At 32.4% G+C, this 19,811-nt stretch overlaps 1 protein-coding gene across 1 annotated transcript; it reads left to right on the forward strand.

Moving 5' to 3' along the window:
* Positions 1–1,124: 1,124 nt before the first annotated feature.
* Positions 1,125–3,871, forward strand: LOC114369661 (ribosome biogenesis protein NSA2 homolog). Its single transcript, XM_028326901.1, has 9 exons — positions 1,125–1,288; positions 1,387–1,506; positions 1,603–1,670; positions 2,027–2,135; positions 2,214–2,282; positions 2,436–2,493; positions 2,853–3,088; positions 3,265–3,316; positions 3,406–3,871. The coding sequence occupies exons 1-9, from the start codon at positions 1,286–1,288 to the stop codon at positions 3,471–3,473; spliced, it is 783 nt and encodes a 260-aa protein (XP_028182702.1). The 5' UTR covers positions 1,125–1,285; the 3' UTR covers positions 3,474–3,871.
* Positions 3,872–19,811: the final 15,940 nt, after the last annotated feature.

Genomic DNA, 19,811 nt, shown 5'->3' on the forward strand with positions numbered 1-19,811 from the left:
TTATTATGAAAAACATGTTCTCATTCTCATCAATATACTAAAGGAAGGCCACTCTCTAGGCATATATCACAAACATTTGCACATGAACAAAACCAAAAACAATTATTTGGTTCATTTTTACCTTGTACGGACTTGGGGGATGGGAATTTACTTGGACTCTAGATTCTTATTATAACTTTTTTTTTACAAATGTGTAGCGAGTGGAATATGCTATTCACATCGGGTGAATGATTAGAACCGACAAGTTTTAGAATTTGGATATGTATGGACCTCTTCCGTGCAGTGGTTTTTTTTTTTTTTTTGAAAATAGCGTGCGTGCAATGGTTACATAGATAAGGAATCTTTTTATTTTATTAATACCTGTAGAAAGAGATTATTACGTGTCTGGTGGTCCATATTTTATTTTAAAATTTTCAAAATGTAAATTTGTTCTTTTTAATAATTTTTATCTTATAGCAGTTTGATATGATTAATTTGACATGAGAAATTGAAATAAAATAGTATATGGTTTAGAAAGTAATTAAAAAATAAATCAGTCTAATAAAATGTGGAGACAAAAAAATTTTCCTTTATTATCATTATACATTATAGATTATATAGATATTGTTGAGCAATAAAATATATTTTGTGGGTTAAAGTGAAGGAAAAGGGGAGATATGAGATAAATCGTGGGTTCAAATATCTACTAACAATAACAAACAACTAATTGATGAAATTAAAAAAAAACAAGAATAAATAACAAGTTAATTGGTTTTTTAAGATATTTAATTGAAATCTTAGTGCTAGGAAGATGTAATTTTGATCCCAATTCAACTAGCAAGGTAAGTTTTCCACCTTATTATTTTATTTTATTTTTGAAAATTTATATTTCTCTCACATAAATCCAAGTTATTCAAACCTTATTTTATAATTTATTTAATTTAACTGGGTAAATTATCTTATAATTTAATAAATTGATAATGATATTTTAGAAACTTATCCAAAATTCCAGAATCTATTTTCCTAGAGGCTAGTTTGGATAAACAAATTTAAAAGCAGAGCGCATTAGCAAAAAACGGGTACTGGAGATAGTAATTGCCTTTTTCTTCGCGACGAATGATGTTGCCCAATAAGAGAAATAGCCCAACTCAATTGGGCCCCACTCAAACCCATTGAGCTCATCGCTTATTCCTGCTCCAGCAGTGGCTTACCTCGTAAACCTTCACCGTCTCAGCTTAGGGTTTTACCGTTAAACGATTCTCTTCGTCTTTCTCTGTTCTGAAACCACTACCGTTTCGTCGTCACCATGGTTCGCTCTTCAACTTCGATTTCGCACTCTTTTGGTTCAACATTCTTAACATTTTTTTTTTGGTTCTTATGTTGTTGTCTTCTGTTGTGTAATTGCAGCCGCAAGGGGATTACATAGAGCGTCACAGAAGAGACTATGGCTACCGTCTTGATCACTTCGAGCGGAAGCGCAAGAAAGAGGCGCGTCAAGTTCACAAACGTTCTTCAATTGCCCAGAAGGTTTAAATCAAAGTTTTAGTTTTTAATTGCTTTTTTTTAACCTAGTTGTATTGTCTTAATTCTAATCATTGATTTTTGTTAATTTTAATGGAACAGGCTCTGGGTATTAAGGGCAAAATGATTGCCAAGAAAAATTATGCTGAAAAGGCACAGATGAAGAAGACGTGAGTTATTTTATTTTATTTATTTATTTCCCTTTTTTAATTTTTAGGTTTTTTTTTCTCCTTATATGTTGTGTGTTGATCGTTTTTTCTGTATTTATCATATTATGATATAGCTTAGTTAATGGGTGCTGAACTGCTGATGCAGGACGCATCATTTTTTCATTGTTGATATTTTGTATTTTTTATGCCAAAAAGTATTTGTGGTTGATTTCTTGAATCTGGATATTTTTGAATGATGTGTTTTGTTTAAATTATTGGTAATCAGCTAGTAGCTTTTCTTCTCTATGGATTTGAATTATCTATGCGATGTGAAATTTGAGATAGTTATAAGTTACGGCACTGTTCTGTGTGAACAGTTTGGCTATGCATGAAGAATCAACGTCTAGGCGCAAGACTGATGATAATGTTCAGGATGGAGCTGTTCCTGCTTATCTCCTTGATCGTGATAACACAACCAGAGCAAAGGCATGTTCATGTCTTGAAAGATGGTTGTGTGTGTGTTTTTGCAGACTTGTAAGTAATCTGATGGCTTTCTACTTTTAGGTTCTTAGCAACACAATTAAGCAAAAGAGGAAGGAGAAGGCGGGAAAATGGGATGTTCCTCTACCTAAGGTGAAATTACGTTCAATACTTTGTGCATTATGTTAAATGATATCTTTTGCAATGTGTATCTTATTGCTATTTCATGTTTGTTTTATGTTTCCCTGTGAATGGAAGGGAGCGAACTTGGTAATTAAATGAATGTATGCTTTCTCATTTCTTCAGGTACGTCCAGTGGCTGAAGATGAAATGTTCAAAGTGGTCCGTACTGGTAAAAGAAAGAGTAAGTAACTGAGTAATATATTTCATCTTCCTTGGTTATTCATAGATTTATCTGTCCAATGTTAATTATTGGCTTCAGTTTTTAAACTTATGGTTAGTGATGTTAATTGGTGCTACAAGATCAAAACGGTATAAAAAATGTTATTTTCAAGTACTAGCTACATTACACCCACCTTCCCTTCTTAGCTTGTTTATGGACAAATATCATCAATCTGTATTTCTTTGCTTGAATAGGTTGTGGTATTTGTATTATGGGTGTGTCTAATTCAAAACACCAACTCTTAAATCATGGTGGTCTTGTGATTTCATTACATTATTATCTGATGATTTTCTAATAGTATGTTGCTAACCATTTTTCAGCCAAGCAATGGAAGAGGATGGTTACAAAAGCTACATTTGTTGGGCCTGGTTTTACCAGAAAGCCTCCAAAGTATGAGCGATTCATTCGTCCTACAGGATTGCGATTCACTAAAGCTCATGTCACTCACCCAGAACTTAAATGCACATTCAATCTAGAATTAATTGGAGTGAAGAAAAACCCCAATGGCCCCATGTACACCTCTCTTGGTGTCATTACCAGGGGAACTATAATTGAGGTATTTCTGCTGTTTACTCTTCTAAATTCTAATTGATGGTTATTTCCACTCTCACAATTTAAGGCATTTGAGTTGATATGCACTGATTTATAATGTTGCTGATATGCACTGATGTATATGTAGCTGTAATATTATCAAAAATGTGTTGCTTATTTCTTTGCATACTGCAATTTCAGGTGAATGTCAGTGAACTTGGTCTTGTCACACCTGCTGGGAAAGTTGTGTGGGGTAAGATTATTTGTTCCATGTGTTTTACTTACCATTGACTGAAATTTTCTGAAATTGATGTGTTGGAATTTTGTTTGCCGTGAATGCAGGTAAATACGCTCAGGTCACAAATAACCCAGAAAATGATGGTTGTATAAATGCCGTTTTGCTTGTTTAAGGTCATAGCAAGCATCAGGGTTCCAGCTTGATTTCAAAGGCAGTGGTCAAGTCCCTCTCCTATGATTTTTGTGGTCTTCAATCCCAATCTTGTAGGGAAAATCTTACAAACTTTGTTGCTACCAGAGAGAAGATTGTCTGAGAAAATAGTGAAGCATTTTTGTTTCTTGTTTGGATAGTCAATACTCAATGCAATGATCTGATCTAGCACTTGACATTTAAGATAACTATTGTACAAGAGTTAAGACAAACAAGTCTCATAAATTTATGTAGTTCATTTGCAAGATAGCATTTTGAGTTGCTTTTTGTTTTTTTTTTTTTTTTTATGGTTGGGATATTATGTACTGCCAAATTTTAATGAAACCCCGGGTACATTTCTTAATACAGGTTTAAAAAAAATCATTATGAGCAATTTGGGCTTTTTATGAGTTTTCAAGTCGTAACAAACATTTGGACTCTACCAAAAATGAATTGATGTTTAGCTATATAGATTAAAGTAGTGTTTGGCCTAGCTTTTTTCTTGCTTATAAGCTACTTTTTAAGAAAAGCTGTAGAAAATGGTCGGGTGTTCATTTCATTGGATAATGGTGGCATATTTCATGGCCTTGTACACTACATTATTTTGTGGCAAAGAAGGTTAAAAGTGCTGTGCTAAACTTGTGAACGCATTGTGTCCTCGCTTACATTTATAGGTTCATGGTTTGGCTGACGGGCACCCATAACCATTTTTTTTTTTTTTTTTATCTTAGAAGATGGGTTTGTTTGATTTCGTTTGTTACTACCATTGTTATTAGTATAAATGTTTGTATTATTATTATTATTATTGTTATTGCTACAATTTCTTTGATTATTTATTGTCATCCTATCACTTTTTAATAATATAAAATTCTCTTTAAGACTTGTTCTTAAGATAATTTTTTCGGAAAATTATTTCAATGGGCGTGCCAATTTGTTAATCATGAAAATTGTATTTATTCTTCTAAAATAGTCTATTACTATAAGAGTAATTTTAACTAATGATTCTATTAACAAATAAATATTTAAAGATGAGACATAACATTCATTTTCGATTGTATATTCTTTTTAATCAAATAAACAATTTATACTTTTCAACTTATTTGAAAATTGTCTAATATTTAATACATATAATGATAGTGATTTCAATAAGGATACCTGTAAGTAATTATAGTTGTGCTATACAATGATTTGTAAAATAATCCCTAAGTAGATTTTTATAATAGTGTTTTCGATACTTGGTTTATAATAGGATTTTGATAATAATTATAAGAAAAAAAGATTGAAATATTAAAGGTTTTGAGAAGAAATGAAAAATGAAAAAAGTAAAAGATCTAGAAAGATGAAGTCAAATAAAGAAACAAGAATTATTAAAAGTGGGAATGAATACATACACAAACCAATAGCCAATTTTGATATGGGACGTTGTCAATGTTTAAGAATTTAAGTGATAATGGTTCAATACACAAAAAATGAAAATCAAATATCTTATTTATAAACTGCTAATACGAACGGTCGAATCCTATAATTTTGACATGTATACAACAATATTTTTGAATACACATATTTAATGTTATTTGATGACTTCATGTAACTTCTTCCATTAACTGCTCCAACTGATATTTCAAAATTCGAAATAATCCTGCTTTTGAGCGCTTTCAAATCCACACGTGATTTAATAGAGTCGTTGAAAACATCAATCTTTATCGAAATAAATTTCTTCAATGGCAAACACAACTTCTTGAATTTTAATCTATACGTTGATCACTCTTTAATGCACTCTTCTTTTTCCTTCAAAAAACAAGTTCCATCAAAATCTTATAAGGTTCATAACTTAGACAAATTTTATATAACAAAAGTAACAAATACTTCCCAAAAATAGTGTGTTCGAGTATTAACTCTCAAGAACATAGTATTTGTGTATCAAATATTTTTTAGGCTACTTGAGTCTTTTGTCTAATTAAAGCACCGCATGCCATTAAATGTCTTGGAGAACGCAATCCAATCATGGTTGCGATTTTCACGCTAACTAATATAGGCATGAATACCTCTATTACAACTATAATTGCCTATCCTTATTAATGTGTCAAATTAACATCATATCATTGGTTTAAAATATATTTGGTTATTCAATTTTTGAATTTTCTTTTACCTCAAAAATCTTATATATATAAACCAAATGTCTCAACTACACTCTTACTTCTTCTCTACATAATCCCTAACTCACAACTTTTGTTCTCTCTATGCTTGAGCAATCTTCTCCACACTCATCTTAGTTTCATCAATGACGGCCTCCTCTCAACACAATATATCAACAAAGCAAGACGCCTCTACTAACACTGAGAGAAGCATGTCATTGCCAACCCCAACAATGACGACAACGACCAAAAAGGCTTTGAACTGATTCTTATTTTAGGGCATGAAGAAAAATGCAAGAAGGTGTTTGAAACCCAGGTATTACTTCCAGCCTCCTTTAACTATCAAAACATTTGCTTTGCAGGTCCTTACTTCCATACTTTAGATTATGAAGCTATTAGTATTTGGTTTCCTACTTATGAGAATGAACACCCTATAATCCACAAAGAAACTATTAGAAATGATTTTTTGAAAGAAAAAGTGGAATCATTAGAGCCTCTCCCCCTAAAGATAGAAAGGCATTTTTTAGTTGGCTTGCTCGTGTAGAAGCTAAAAAATCTCAACATTGGAAGAACATAGGCATTTACAACTTGGTCCAACTGAGTAAGTATGACATTGTTAGTTTAGACATGCCCATGTTAATGGCTTTCTTTTTGTTCTGGAATCGAAGTGTACATGCTTTGTGTGACACCCTCTACCCCACACATATATGTACTAATAATAAAATAAATAATTAAAAAAAAATTAAACTTAATTCAAGTTTTTAAAACATATTTAAATACAAGCCTTTCAAGAGGGTAGCAGGCTCACATTCACCTTTCTAACATCATCATAAAACTTTTCTAAATAAATAATAAATTCACTTTGGCTCAAACAAGGCCGTCTATAAAATCCTATACCCCAATGTCACATCCTATCAGAGCGTTGTGTCCCGACGTCCTTCAGCACATGGTTCCTTAAAGTAATTCACCTAGTTATCTGCTCCCCCGAACACAAAGTTCAAGATCATCACAGGATCCAAACACAAACAACACACGGGGAGTGAGTTATCACATTCCTAACTAATAGAGAAACAAGACAACTAGATATAAATATCATATAAACCAAATAAAACTTAGTTACACATAATTCACGTAATTCCACCACTTTGTCATTCAAAGTTCACTTTTCAATCATCAATCACATTACACAAGAATCACACGCTCTGATCAAGACATAATAACACATCAATTTCATAATAAACAATTAGCAAGCGCATGAGACAGTTATGCTAAGACTCAAGCCTATATGCAATGTGGTACCATGTAAGTGAAAAACCACCCTGGGGCGCTTAGGAGTACATAACAAGACACACCACACAATGGGTTTGTCAGGTCACTCTCACTAAGTAAGATCATAGGGAGACCAGTCAGGGTCACGATGTTTTGCGAGAATGCTCCAACCATATGGGATCAGCATAGGTTTAAAGGAGCACTCAAACCCGGTGATCCCCAAGGCCTACACTCCGAAGAGTCTGTCAGGACCTCTCCCTCCTGATTCAGGTCCAACCCCTAAAATCATTTTAGCACACAGACACTACTCGTGAATTATACAATACCCATGACCTCACACTCGTGTGTTAAACACGTACAACATATTGCGCTACAATTTAACACTGGTTTCTAAATAGGAAACCTACACTTTCTCTTTAACACTGCGCATTTACACTTTTCTCAATATAACACTGGTCGGATTATTGTACAATTCACAGCTTACAACACAAATAATGTCACATCAAGAGTTAATCACACACTTATTTACAACCAAAACTCATTCACAATTTCACATCTCATAATGTCACAATCCACCATCACATGTTTTCACGTATCTCACAATTCAACACATGTTCTACTTTACACTTTTACTCAATCTGAATAACAATATTATAATCTCAAGGCAACATATTATTCCATAATTCATCACATATTTAATTTATAAATACTGCTCATGAATTATACAATACCACGACCTCACACTCATGTTTCAAACATGTTTAACACAATTACGCTACAATTTAACACTGGTTCCTAACTAGGAACTTACACTTTCTCTTTAACACTGCGCATAAACACTGGTTGGGTTATTGTATAATTCATAGCTCACAATATAATTAATGTAACATCAAGTGTTAAACACATCCACTTATTCACAATCGAATATCATGTCCACACTTTAACATCTCATAACATCACATCAACCATCTCATAACATTCCTAATGATATTCATAAGGTACAACACACACATGTTCATCAAATTTAACCATAATATTCTCAAACTCCAACACTTAATAATTTTTGGAATCATACTATAACACTCTACAATATTATTTACATAAATTATTAATATAAATAACTACCTCTATATATATAAGCTAGTATACATCATATTGAATCACAAATATCAAGGTAAGCTTTCAATGCACAAATTCTAAATAATTATATGAACATTTTGGTCAATTTCAATTATGATATTAATTTTTTAAAATTATATATAAAAACCTAAAAAAAAAACAAGAAAAAGAGAAAATACAAAATCAATATCTTTCTCTAATTTTTTCCTTACTTTATTTCATCAATTCATATTAATTAGAAAAATGCTCGATTTATAGGGTTCACGCTCAACACAATAGCATATCAATTTCACAACAATTGGTCTGTCAAACATATATAATTCACTGTAATAATTATAAGGATAAAATGAAAATTGCAAAAACACCCAAAAACTCATTCCAATTGATATCTCTAAGGATCCCTACACATGTTCTCACTAATCCCCAATTGTGAATAACTCATCCCTTACCTCTGAGCGGACTCACGTGTCTTCAGCCAGCGATATCAGCATCTCTAGTGGTTCCCTGAGATTCCTTCAGTTATTCCTCCGACTGCTCCGATAGAATTTCCAAACGTCAGAGAGACGGAGAAGAGATTGAAACCTCCACTTGTATTGTCTTCATGCGATTCCTTTTTCTCCCTCCATGAAAATTATCTCGCAAATCCCAGCGGTAGAAGTGTGCGCAATTGAATTTGAAACAACATATCCAAATTTCATAAAACTCCAACGGTTAACGAAACCAGGATCATAGTTTTACCGAGACGGTTTTGGGTTTCTGGGGAAAATTAAAAGGCTAAAATGAGAAGAGTTTTCCTATAAGCTCAGACATGATTTTGAAATTACCAACGGTGAGAATTCTCGGAATTGGGTTTTGAACCTGGTGTTTAAATTTCACGACGATCCAACGGTGAATGAGTCTGAGATCGTCGTTTTAATGAGATAGGTTTAGTGAGCTGCGGGAAAAAGAAAGGGTTTTGAGAGGAGAAGGGAAAAAACGAAAATGAGAGGCAGAGGAGGCTGAGGAGTCAGTCTGAAAAACCTAGCATGTTGCTATTTATAGCTAGGGGCATTTACGATCTATTATTTACTCTATTTATTTATTTTTATTATTTTTACTAAAAAACTTTTTAATTTTATTTATAAAAAAATGGGATGTTACACTTTGGAACTTCCCTTTGGTCCATTACTTTAACATGAATGGACATAGCTGCTATTATTGGCCTCAAACCATTGGGCAAAACCTATGCTTTGGGTTTAATTGAAGATCAAATTGAAAGGACCGAAGTAGATATAGGCTTTACTGCTAAGTCTTATGGAGCTTTTATAAAAAATAATGCAAAGGATACTCAAGAGGTTTCTGACGAAGAACACATAAATTTTTTAATGTATTTGGTGTCTTCACATGTTCTCTTCAAATTCCTATGTACAGATACAACTTGGCTTAAGCCTTTCACTTCAGGGAAGACATTTGTCTTAACAAATTTCTATTAGCTTCAGTCTATAAAGTAATTGGCGAGGCTGTCAAAATTATGGATACTCTTGGTAAGATGAAGCACATAGCAAGAACCTTATGGATTGTGCAACTATGGCTGAATGCCATTCTAGCCAATCACATAACTCCTGAAAAGGATATTCTTGATGATCTCAATTTGAAAATCGAAGGAGCACGATTGACATTCTTGACTCCGAGTAAAGAGTTCTGTACATATGAATGATACACTAAGTATATAAAGGCTTTTCTCAATTTCGATCATTTAAACAACAACTTAGCACCATTTTTTATTACAAACTCCCAGTCAACAGTCAAACTTAGTCGAAATTTGGAGTAATTTTTTTACTTGAGATATTATTTTTGCTAGAACCACTTCGAAAGACATAAGGTTTTACCCTTATTAACCTCAAATTTTTGTAGGAAATTTGGTCAATGTCAACATCCTCTAGTGCCACTATATCAGAAAAAGATTACACCTTCTCGAATTTCCGGAGATGAATCTTTGATTCCTAGTTATCAAAAATGGCATCCCTAAAGTGAAGTTACAATTCTAGTTATACCCTTTCGAGAATTGTCTCCTAAGGAAAAAAGATTTTGAATTATGATGGACAAAGTATTATTCTCATAGACCTATATTTGTCATGACTTGCTTAGAGAAATTAATCAAATCTCGTGGTTCTATGCATGACACAAGCAAAAGAAGTAAAGGTAAAGACAAATTATCTGTTGAAATTACTTGCTTCGAAAATTTCAATCATATTTGTTTTCAATAAATTCACTTTAGAGCCACTTTTCGAGAAGCAGTATTAGCCCTTAGAGAAAAAATAGAGAAAAACAAAGCCAATGATAGAGTCATTAACCCAAAAGGAAACACCACATTTTGTCGACATGACCCAAAAAACCTTATTCTCTTACCAAAAGCTTGTTTTGGTTTAAGTAAAAGTCTTCAAAATCCTCCTTGGGTGTTAGAACTATTACCATTTTCAGTCATGTATAAACTTGAAAACACTCATTTTTCTCGAAAAGCTACTTTTGCCAAAATTTACCTTGGAGACTACCCTCACTATCCAAAAGGAATAATCCCACAAGAATGTGTAGAAATAAAAACCAAAGAAATAAATGGTAAATTTCATTTTTGTCTTATTAAAGTTTTGAAAATAATCCTAACTGAATATTTTAATGTTTTCAATTTCAATTTCAGCTATCCTTTTCCAAATCCCCCACCAAGGAGAAAATGAAGATACGGAGGATCATGACCAATGGAGTTTGAAAAAAATCTAATCGAAAGAGAGAAGCTCATTCTTCTAGTAGCACAAGAAATATGGTATTTCAAATTTCTTAATTTTATTTTGTTGATATTGATTTTGCTATTAATACAATTAATTCTATAATAAGGATTGAAGAAAACCACTAGTACCAAGAATGATCATCAAGTCAAACTTCGACCAAAACCAATAAAATTCCAACAAACATCCAAGGTTTGACTTATTCGATTTTGATATATCTCATTTTTGAATTTGCATAATCTAACGAATTTTCTAATATTTAAGTTTATTGCCTCTCTGCCCAAAAAGAATAAAATTTCAAAGGGAGCAAATTGTAACATCCCAATTTTTCGTAAATAAATTTAAAAAGCTTTTTAGTAAAAATAAATAAATAAATAAATATAAAGCAAATAATAGGCTGAGTACCCTAGGTATAAATAGTTATGTTAAGTCAGCTGCCTCCTTTTTGGCCTCATTTTCGTTTTTCCCCTTCTTCTCTCAAAACCCTTTCTTTTTCCCGCATTCCATCAAACCAGTCTCAGAAAAATGACGATCTCGAAGCCGTTCACCGTTGGATCGTCGTGAAATTTGAGTATCATGTTCGCAACACAATTCCGAGCATTCTCACCGTTGGGAATTTCAATATCATGTCTGAACTGAGAGAAACACCCTTCGCATTGTAGCCTTTTTCTTTCCCGCAGAAACCCAGAGCTGTCTTGGTAAAACTACGATCCCGGTTTCGTTAACCGTTGGATTATTGTGACATTTGGATATGTTGTTCGAAATTTAATTACGAACGCTTCCACCGTTGGGATTTGCGAGACAATATTCGTGGAGGGAGAAAATGGAATCGCATGAAGACAGTACAAGTGGAGGTTTCAATCTCTTCTCCGTCTCTCTGACGTTTGGGAATTCTATCGGAGCAGTCGGATGAATAATTGAAAGAATTTCAGGGAACCGCTAGAGATGTTGCTATCGCTGGCTGAAGACACGTGAGTCCGCTCAAAGGTAAGGGATGAGTTATTCACAGTTGAGGATTAGTGAGAACATGTGTAGGGATCCTTAGAGGATTAAATTGGGGTTTTATTTTGAGATGTTTATTAAATTGCAATTTTTCCTTTATGATTATAAATAAAATATTGATGTCCTAATGAAAATTACTTGATAAATTGTGCTCTTGATATTTGTATATTTCGACCTATGATTTTGATATAATTGTGTAATATTAGTTAAGAGGTTTTAGTCCTAATGTTGTGATAGTGTTTTATATAAATTGTTATATTGAGGATATGAAATGATGATTCAAATTGTGAGTATGTGATGAATTGTAGAAGAATATGTTGCTTTGAGATTATAATATTGTTATTGAGATTGAGTATAAGTGTAAAGTTGAACATGTGTTAATTTGTGAGATACATGTAAACATGTGATGGTGGATTGTCACACTATGAGAAGTGAAATTGTGAATGAGTTCTAGTTGTGGATAAGTGTGTAGTTAACACTTGATGTGAAATTACTTGTGTTGTAAGCTATGAATTGTACAATAACCCGACCAGTGTTATCTTGAGAAAAGCGTTGATGCGCAGTGTTAAAAAGAAAATGTAGGTTTCCTATTTAGGAGCCAGTGTTAAATCATAATGCGATTGTGTTGAACGTGTTTAAAACACGAGTGTAAGGTCGTGGGTATTGTATAATTCATGAGCAGTGTCTGCATGCAAAAATTATTTTAGGGGTTGGACCTGAATCAGGAGGGAGAGGCCCTGACGGACTCTTCGGAGTGTAGGCCTTGGGGGTCACCGGGTTTGAGTGCTCCTTTAAGCCTATGCTGATCTCATATGGTTGGAGCATTCTCGCAAAACATCGTGACCCTGACTGGTCTCCCTATGATCTTACTTAGTGAGAGTGACCTGACAAACCCATTGTGTGGTGTGTCTTGTTATGTACTCCTAAGCGCCCCAGGGTGGTTTTTCACTGACATGGTACCACATTGCATATAGGATTGAGTCTTAACATAACTATTGCATATGCTTGCTAATTGATGTGTTATTATATCTTGATCGAAGTGTGGGATTCTTGTGTAATGTGATTGATAATTGAAAAGTGAATTTTGAATGACGAAGTGGTGAAGTTACGTGAGCTATGTTTAAGCAAGTGGTATCTCATTTATATAATATATATATTTAATTGTCTTGTTTCTCTATTAGCTAGGAATGTGATAACTCACTCCCTGTGTGTTGTTGTGTTTGGATCCTGTGATGATCTTGAACTTGTGTTCGGGGGAGCAGATGAATAGGTGGATGACTATGAAGAACCTCATGCTAGAGGACACGGGAACACCACGCTCTGATAGGATGTGACATTAGGATATAGGTTATATATTAATTGTATGAGACTTATATGACTTTCTTTGAGTCGAGATGACTTTATTATTTATTTGGACAAGTTTGAATATGATGTAGAAGAAAGTGAATGTGAGCCTTTTACCCATTTGAAAAGCTTGTATTTTAAAAATATTTTAAAAATACTTTTAATTAATATTTGAATTTTTATTCCTTTATTAATATATATGTGAGGGGTAGAGGGTGTCACACAAATGAGTCTGATGAAGACATGCCCATCAGTTCTTCATTTAAACCAACCCCTTCACAAAAGACCAAGAAAAAGGTATTTGGTTTTCGATCTCTTTATAACTTTCATTTTTCAGATAACAAGATTTTAAAACAATATAAGTTATTATTTTGAAAACCACAAACAATACTTTTCCAAGAATCTTTAAGGAAAACTTGTTTCGCATGTTCTAGATCTAGAAAACTTCTTAAGATACATCTTTCAAATAAAATTTTGAAGGATAAGTCTTCGCTCTCTTAATTGCTAGATGAGGATATAATGGATCTCTCTTCTTCTCAAGGTCCTTCTCATCTAGGTGATGACAAAGTTAGTTTCTAAAGATTTATAAATTCTCTTTTTTCTTACACTATTTTGATTTATAATCAATTGTTACATTTTGGTAGGGAGAAGAAACTCAAGACACTTATGCCGTTAGTTCTAACACAAAGAGGGTGAATAAAGAACCAATGAGTAAATATTTTGACATCTTGATCATTTTCACTATTTTAGTTTCATTATTAAGAATCAATTTTAAATAGATATTTTTTATTTCAACGAGCACATTCAAACATACCGATTTAGACAATGGATGTAAGGAATGTTGCAGTGGAAGATGACTTAGAGGAGAAGGAAGATGCTCAAAGTCATAGCGAAACATCTCCATCAAAACAACTATCACTTCTAGAACCAATGGTTGAAGAATATATTGTTTGGGTGGATTTAAATCTTGACATTCCTTTAAACCATGAAATTGCTCAACATACTTCTCCTGAAGAAGAACACCCATCTGTAGACCCTTCTGCTATTTTTATTCCTATTCTGACTGTCGAAACAAACAAGCCAATTGTTGATCAAGTTACGTAAATAAAACTATCACTCAATTATTCTTTGTTCGAATATCGAATCTAATTTTATTTTAATTTTTATTATAGTTGTCGTTGAAAATTCTCCAACTAAGAATGCCGAACATTTTCAAGGAGAAATAGATCCAATAAACGCTGACCCTTTCGCCTTCATTGATGTCTAGTCTTTTGATTTGATGCCATTGAAAGCTTTAGAATCCTGCCATAACAAACCATTTACACATTTTGATGAAGTTGTGGCAAAGTTTTGAAGACTTCCTTTCAATCAAAAGCTTGAAGACTCTTTCTTTAATCTAGACTACATACCTCAGCTTCAACAATCAATCAATGAGGTCTTCAAATTTAACAACTTAATGATTGATGAGCTTCAAAAGGAAATATAATCTTTCCTTAATATATTCAACAATGCTTTCAAACCTCATCAATTACATGGTTAACATAGTCCATACATTTTTGAAATAGAGTCTTCGATAAAGCAAGATTGAAACAAATTAATTTAGGATTGAGAGGGATTTCAAAAGGCCAAAAAGCACCTCATGATGATCCAAGGAGCAATAAAAAAACTAACAAATCTAAAGAAGCCTTGGTCAAGAAAGAAGAGGATCTCTTGGCGAAACTCAAGCCCATTCAAGATGAATTTCGCTCTGGTCGTCTCAAGCTTTTAGAACTTTGATCTAACAAAGAAGCAAATGAGAAGAATGAGGACCTTCTTTATTCTTCTACTTAAGAAATAGGCAGGAACTGAAAGGACTTTTTGAGAAGCAAAGACAACTAGAGTTTGCTCAAAAGGAGTCAATGAATGTTTTATCCACCAGGATTGAAGCCTTCAAGGAACAAAAAAGGAGTCACTTTATTTGATATGCCAAATCCTCATCACTTGTGGATTCTTGAACAATATTTTATAATTTTTTGATATTTTAATAATTCATATAATCTCCTTTCGAACAAATTGCACTTTAAATTTCTCTGTTATGAGAATATTTATTTTAGTTATTGTAGGTCTATATGTTTTTAAGTACTTTCCATATATTGAACCAATATATCTGTCAGTATTTACTTATCAAATCGCATAGGTATTCCGGGAAAAAACCTTTTTGATAACATATGGTCCATCCAAGTTAGCCGACCAGTAACTGAGAACTTTGGATTTTTTTTATCCATTGGTAATATAACCTTCCAAATTAAATCTCCTACTCAAAAAGATTTTATTCTAACCTGTATATTGTAATGTTTAGCGACTTTTTCTTTTTGACGTATAATGTTTTCTAAAGCAATTAAGCGTCCCTCGTCTAAGATATTTAACTCATCATACATCATATCCCAATAGTCTTGAACATGAATTTTGTTTTTTCTTTGAATTCAAATTGAATTTAGATTTAATTCAATAGGCAAAAATAGCTTTGTGTCCATAAACCAACTTAAAAGGAGTAATACCAGTGGCTCCTTTTGGTGAATTTCGATAAGCCCAAAGAACTTGATCTAAACTTTAATGTCAATTTCTAGGTTTCTGACCAACATGTTTCTTAATTAAACTTATCAAAATCTTATTTATGATTTTGAATTGGCCATTTGCTTGTTCATAATAAGGAGTAGAAGTTAATAACTGTATATTTCGAGAATTAGCATACTAAACTACTTTTCTACCAATGAAAATGATGCCTTGATCCATTGTAAGTCTTTCAGGAATACCAAATCAAAAAATAATATTTTGTTTTATGAAAATAATTATATCTCCTTGATCAACATTTTTCAAGGGAATGACTTCTATCCACATAGTAAAATAATCAACTGCAACCAAGATATACTTATGTTCTTTCAAGGAAGGTGGATGAATTTGGCATGTCAAGTCTAAAACTCATCCTTGAAAAGGCCAATGTTTCGTTATTGAATGTAACTCACTTGCTGAAAATTGTTGTATGGGACCATGTTTTTGGAATTCTTCACATGATTTGACATAGTTTACGCAATACTTCAAAATAGTTGACCAATAATAGCCTTGTCGAAATAACATTCACTTCATCTTTTTCCCAGCTTGGTGAGAGCCATAAATTCCTCCATGAGTTTCTGCTAAAGCAATATAAGCTTTTGATTCTCCCTAAAATTTTAATAGGACTTCATCTATATCTTTTTATACAACTCATCTCCAATAATAATATAATTTATAGCTGCATACTTTATCTTTTGATCCACATATAAATTAGGATTTTGAAGATAATAGACTAAAGGCTTTCTCCTATCAAGAGTTGTTAACACATTTATATTCAAAATTTCTACTTTCTCATGTAATTTTTCTTTAATAGTAATCAAGGATTCAAAATTCTGTTTACTTAACTTATAACCAGAAGCAATTTAAGCCAAATCATTAGCTTCTTTGTTTTGTTCTCGAAACACATGCTCAAACTCAACTTCATCAAATCTACTTAACAACTTGGATGCACATGAAAATTATTTTAGCAAATTATTTTTAATGCACTTAAATTTTAGAGTTAATTGATTGATAACTAATTCAGAATCTCCTCTAATTAATACATGTTTTGCACCTAGTATCAATAATGTTTCTAAAGTAATTGTTAAAGCCTCATATTTTGCTTCATTATTGGAACATAAAGGTTTGATTTCAAAAAAGATCTTCAAAAGTGTATTATTTGGAGAAATTAAAAAAAAACACTAATTTTAGAACCATCTACATGTTTCAAACCATCGAAATAAGGTACCCAAGGTCTAATCATTATATAACATTCCAATATTTCTATGTTTGAATGATTAGCCAAAAAATCCGCTATAATTTGGCCTTTAATAGCTTTCAAAGGTACAAAGGTAAGTGAAAATTTTGTCAATGCAAGGGTCCACTTCCTTATTCTATTAGGCAAAATAGACTTAGATATCATAAACTTGATAACATTATTGTGAGACAATACTTGAACATTGAAAGACTTCATATAATATTTAAGTTTAGTACACAAGTAATACAGACACAATTTTTCTACAGCACTATATCTAATTTTAGCATCATTGAGAATTTGACTAAGATAATAAATAACACATTCTATCCCATTATCATCTTCTTGCACCAGCATGCTTGCAATGGTCAAATTTGATGCTAAAATATACAACTTTAAGTTTCTTCTTTTCACAGGGGGCATTAGAATTGGCAAATTAGTAAGATATCTATTGATGTCATCGAATAATTCTTGGTGTTCCCTTTCCCATTGAAATTCAACTTCATCTTTCAATATGGGTAAAGGGAAAACACTTTAGTTTTTCCTGACAAATTAGAAATGAATATTCTAAGAAAATTGACTTTACCTAAAAATGACTGCAGTTGCTTCTTATTCTTTGGAGGGAAAGTCTCCAAAATGACTTTTGATTTATTCTTATCTATTTCAATTCCCTTATGGTTGATAATGAAACCCAAGAATTCACCGACAGAAATACCAAAAGCATATTTTATGGATTCATTTTCAATCTATGTTTTCTCATCTTTCAAATGATAACCTTAAATGTTCTAGATGATTATCTTTCGATTCAGATTTCACAACCACATCATCTATATACACTTGCATAAATCTCCTAATTAAGTCATGAAAAATAAGATTCATTTCTCTTTAATATGTTGCACCAACATTTTTTAAACCAAATGACATTACCAACCATTCATATGTTCCCAATGCCTCCAGGCATCAAAAAAAAGTTTTAGGTACATCATTTTCAGCAATATATATTTGATTATATCTTGAATAAACATCTGATAAACTTAAAATTCCATTGTTTGTTGTTGAATCGATTGACATATCAGCAACTGGCATGGGATATTCATCGTTAGGTGTTGATGCATTTAAGTCCCTAAAATCTATACATACATACATTTTTCCATTCTTTTTAATTATAGGAACTATGTTTGAAATTCATTCAACATAACTTGTAGTTCAAATGAAATTGACATTCAATAGCTTTTCTATCTTTGCTTTGATGGCCTCCATGGCATTATGAGCAAATCTCCATGGTGCTTGCTTCACTAGTTTTTTCCCTTCATAGATAACCAATCTATGCTCCATCAATTCTCTACTGATAGACATATCTTCATAGTCCCATGCGAAACAATCCTTGAACTCTTGCAAGAGAGAAACTATATTTTTTCAAAGCCTAGTGTCCAATAGTTTGCTAACATATGTAGCCTTTCAAATTTCTTTAGTTCTAAGGTTAATTTCTTCTAAAGGATCTTGTGATTCCATCTTTTTTAATTTTAAGGAGATTGGTTTCTCAAAGCCTAAAGGTGAATTGTCATAAATACAATCCAATCTTGATTCTTCACCTTTTTGCTCAAAAAATACTTTCTTTGATTTTTGTTTTCGAATCAATATGTTCTTTTCATTTTCGATGGTCTCAGTATCCATCTTTCTTTTTAACTCAACACTTCTTTTGATGGCTTTAGTATCCATCATTTTCCTTTCTTCAGCCACAGTAGTTGTTTTTTTTTCTTTTCTTCACATAATTCTTCGATTGCCATACTATCCATCTTTATCTTTCCTTTGGCCACAGTAGGCGTACCTTTGATTTCGACGATCGCAATAGCCATGTCTTAGATTGTGACGACATTTGTTGATGGATTGGCAAGTGTACTAATTTATCCCAAATAGTAAAGTTAAAATGCAAGTCCAAGTGTTGAATCCACATATACTTTGTTTGTACTTAGGTAGATAAATATTTTATTAATAAAAGAAGTTGAAGAAAATTGACTTGAAAAGGTTATGAGAAAAACAATAATTTAAATTGGCAGAAAATTAAATCAAACAAGAGAAAAAATTAAACAAGAATTTAAATTGATTAATTAAAGATGAAAAAATTAGAGAACCCAATAATATTGTAGAAGTAAATTCAGAAGATGAGAATTTTGGGAACTTTAGAACTTAGCCTACCTTAGCTACTAATTGATGTAATGTTAATGGTTTTTCTCTATTTATAATTATTCCAATTTACACTTGCATCTACTAGTATACTCTGACTTTGGTCCCTCACATGAAAGAGCCTAATTATCTATTTTCTCTCCCAAATCCCTTTGTAGAACTAAAATAGTAAATTATATTAAGAATAGAGATGTATAATAGGCTAAACACATACCAACTTATCCCTAGTGATGACTTTATTTAGATATTTTTCTCAGTTCTATTAGAAAATAACATCTCCCAACGTTACCCCTAAAACTTACCATGCAAATGGGTGATCAAGCCATAAGCAATAATATTAAGCACAAGAAAAGATAATGCAAATGTAATATTCATAAATAGAGAAATTACACAAAGAGTAGTTGGCTGTCAAGTTCCCAACAAAAGGGATTTAGCCTCTCATAGTCATAGGAGGGTTTACAATTGCAAGAGAGAAATATTTAGTGAAGGGGAATAAGATAAGAAAAGGGAATGGAAGGAAGGAATGACTCCTAATGATTACTTTTCATTCTTCTAGCCTTTGCCTTCTATAAGGAATTGTATTCTCTTAGACTTTCTAAGAGTTTTTTCCTTCTTCTCTCTTCTTCTTTTATAGGTGTAGATTAGCTTAGCTAAACAGACTTCTCACGCTAAACCTGCCTTTACTT

The sequence above is a fragment of the Glycine soja genome, chromosome 10 (genome assembly GCF_004193775.1).
Source record: "Glycine soja cultivar W05 chromosome 10, ASM419377v2, whole genome shotgun sequence".
Lineage (NCBI taxonomy): Eukaryota > Viridiplantae > Streptophyta > Magnoliopsida > Fabales > Fabaceae > Glycine > Glycine soja.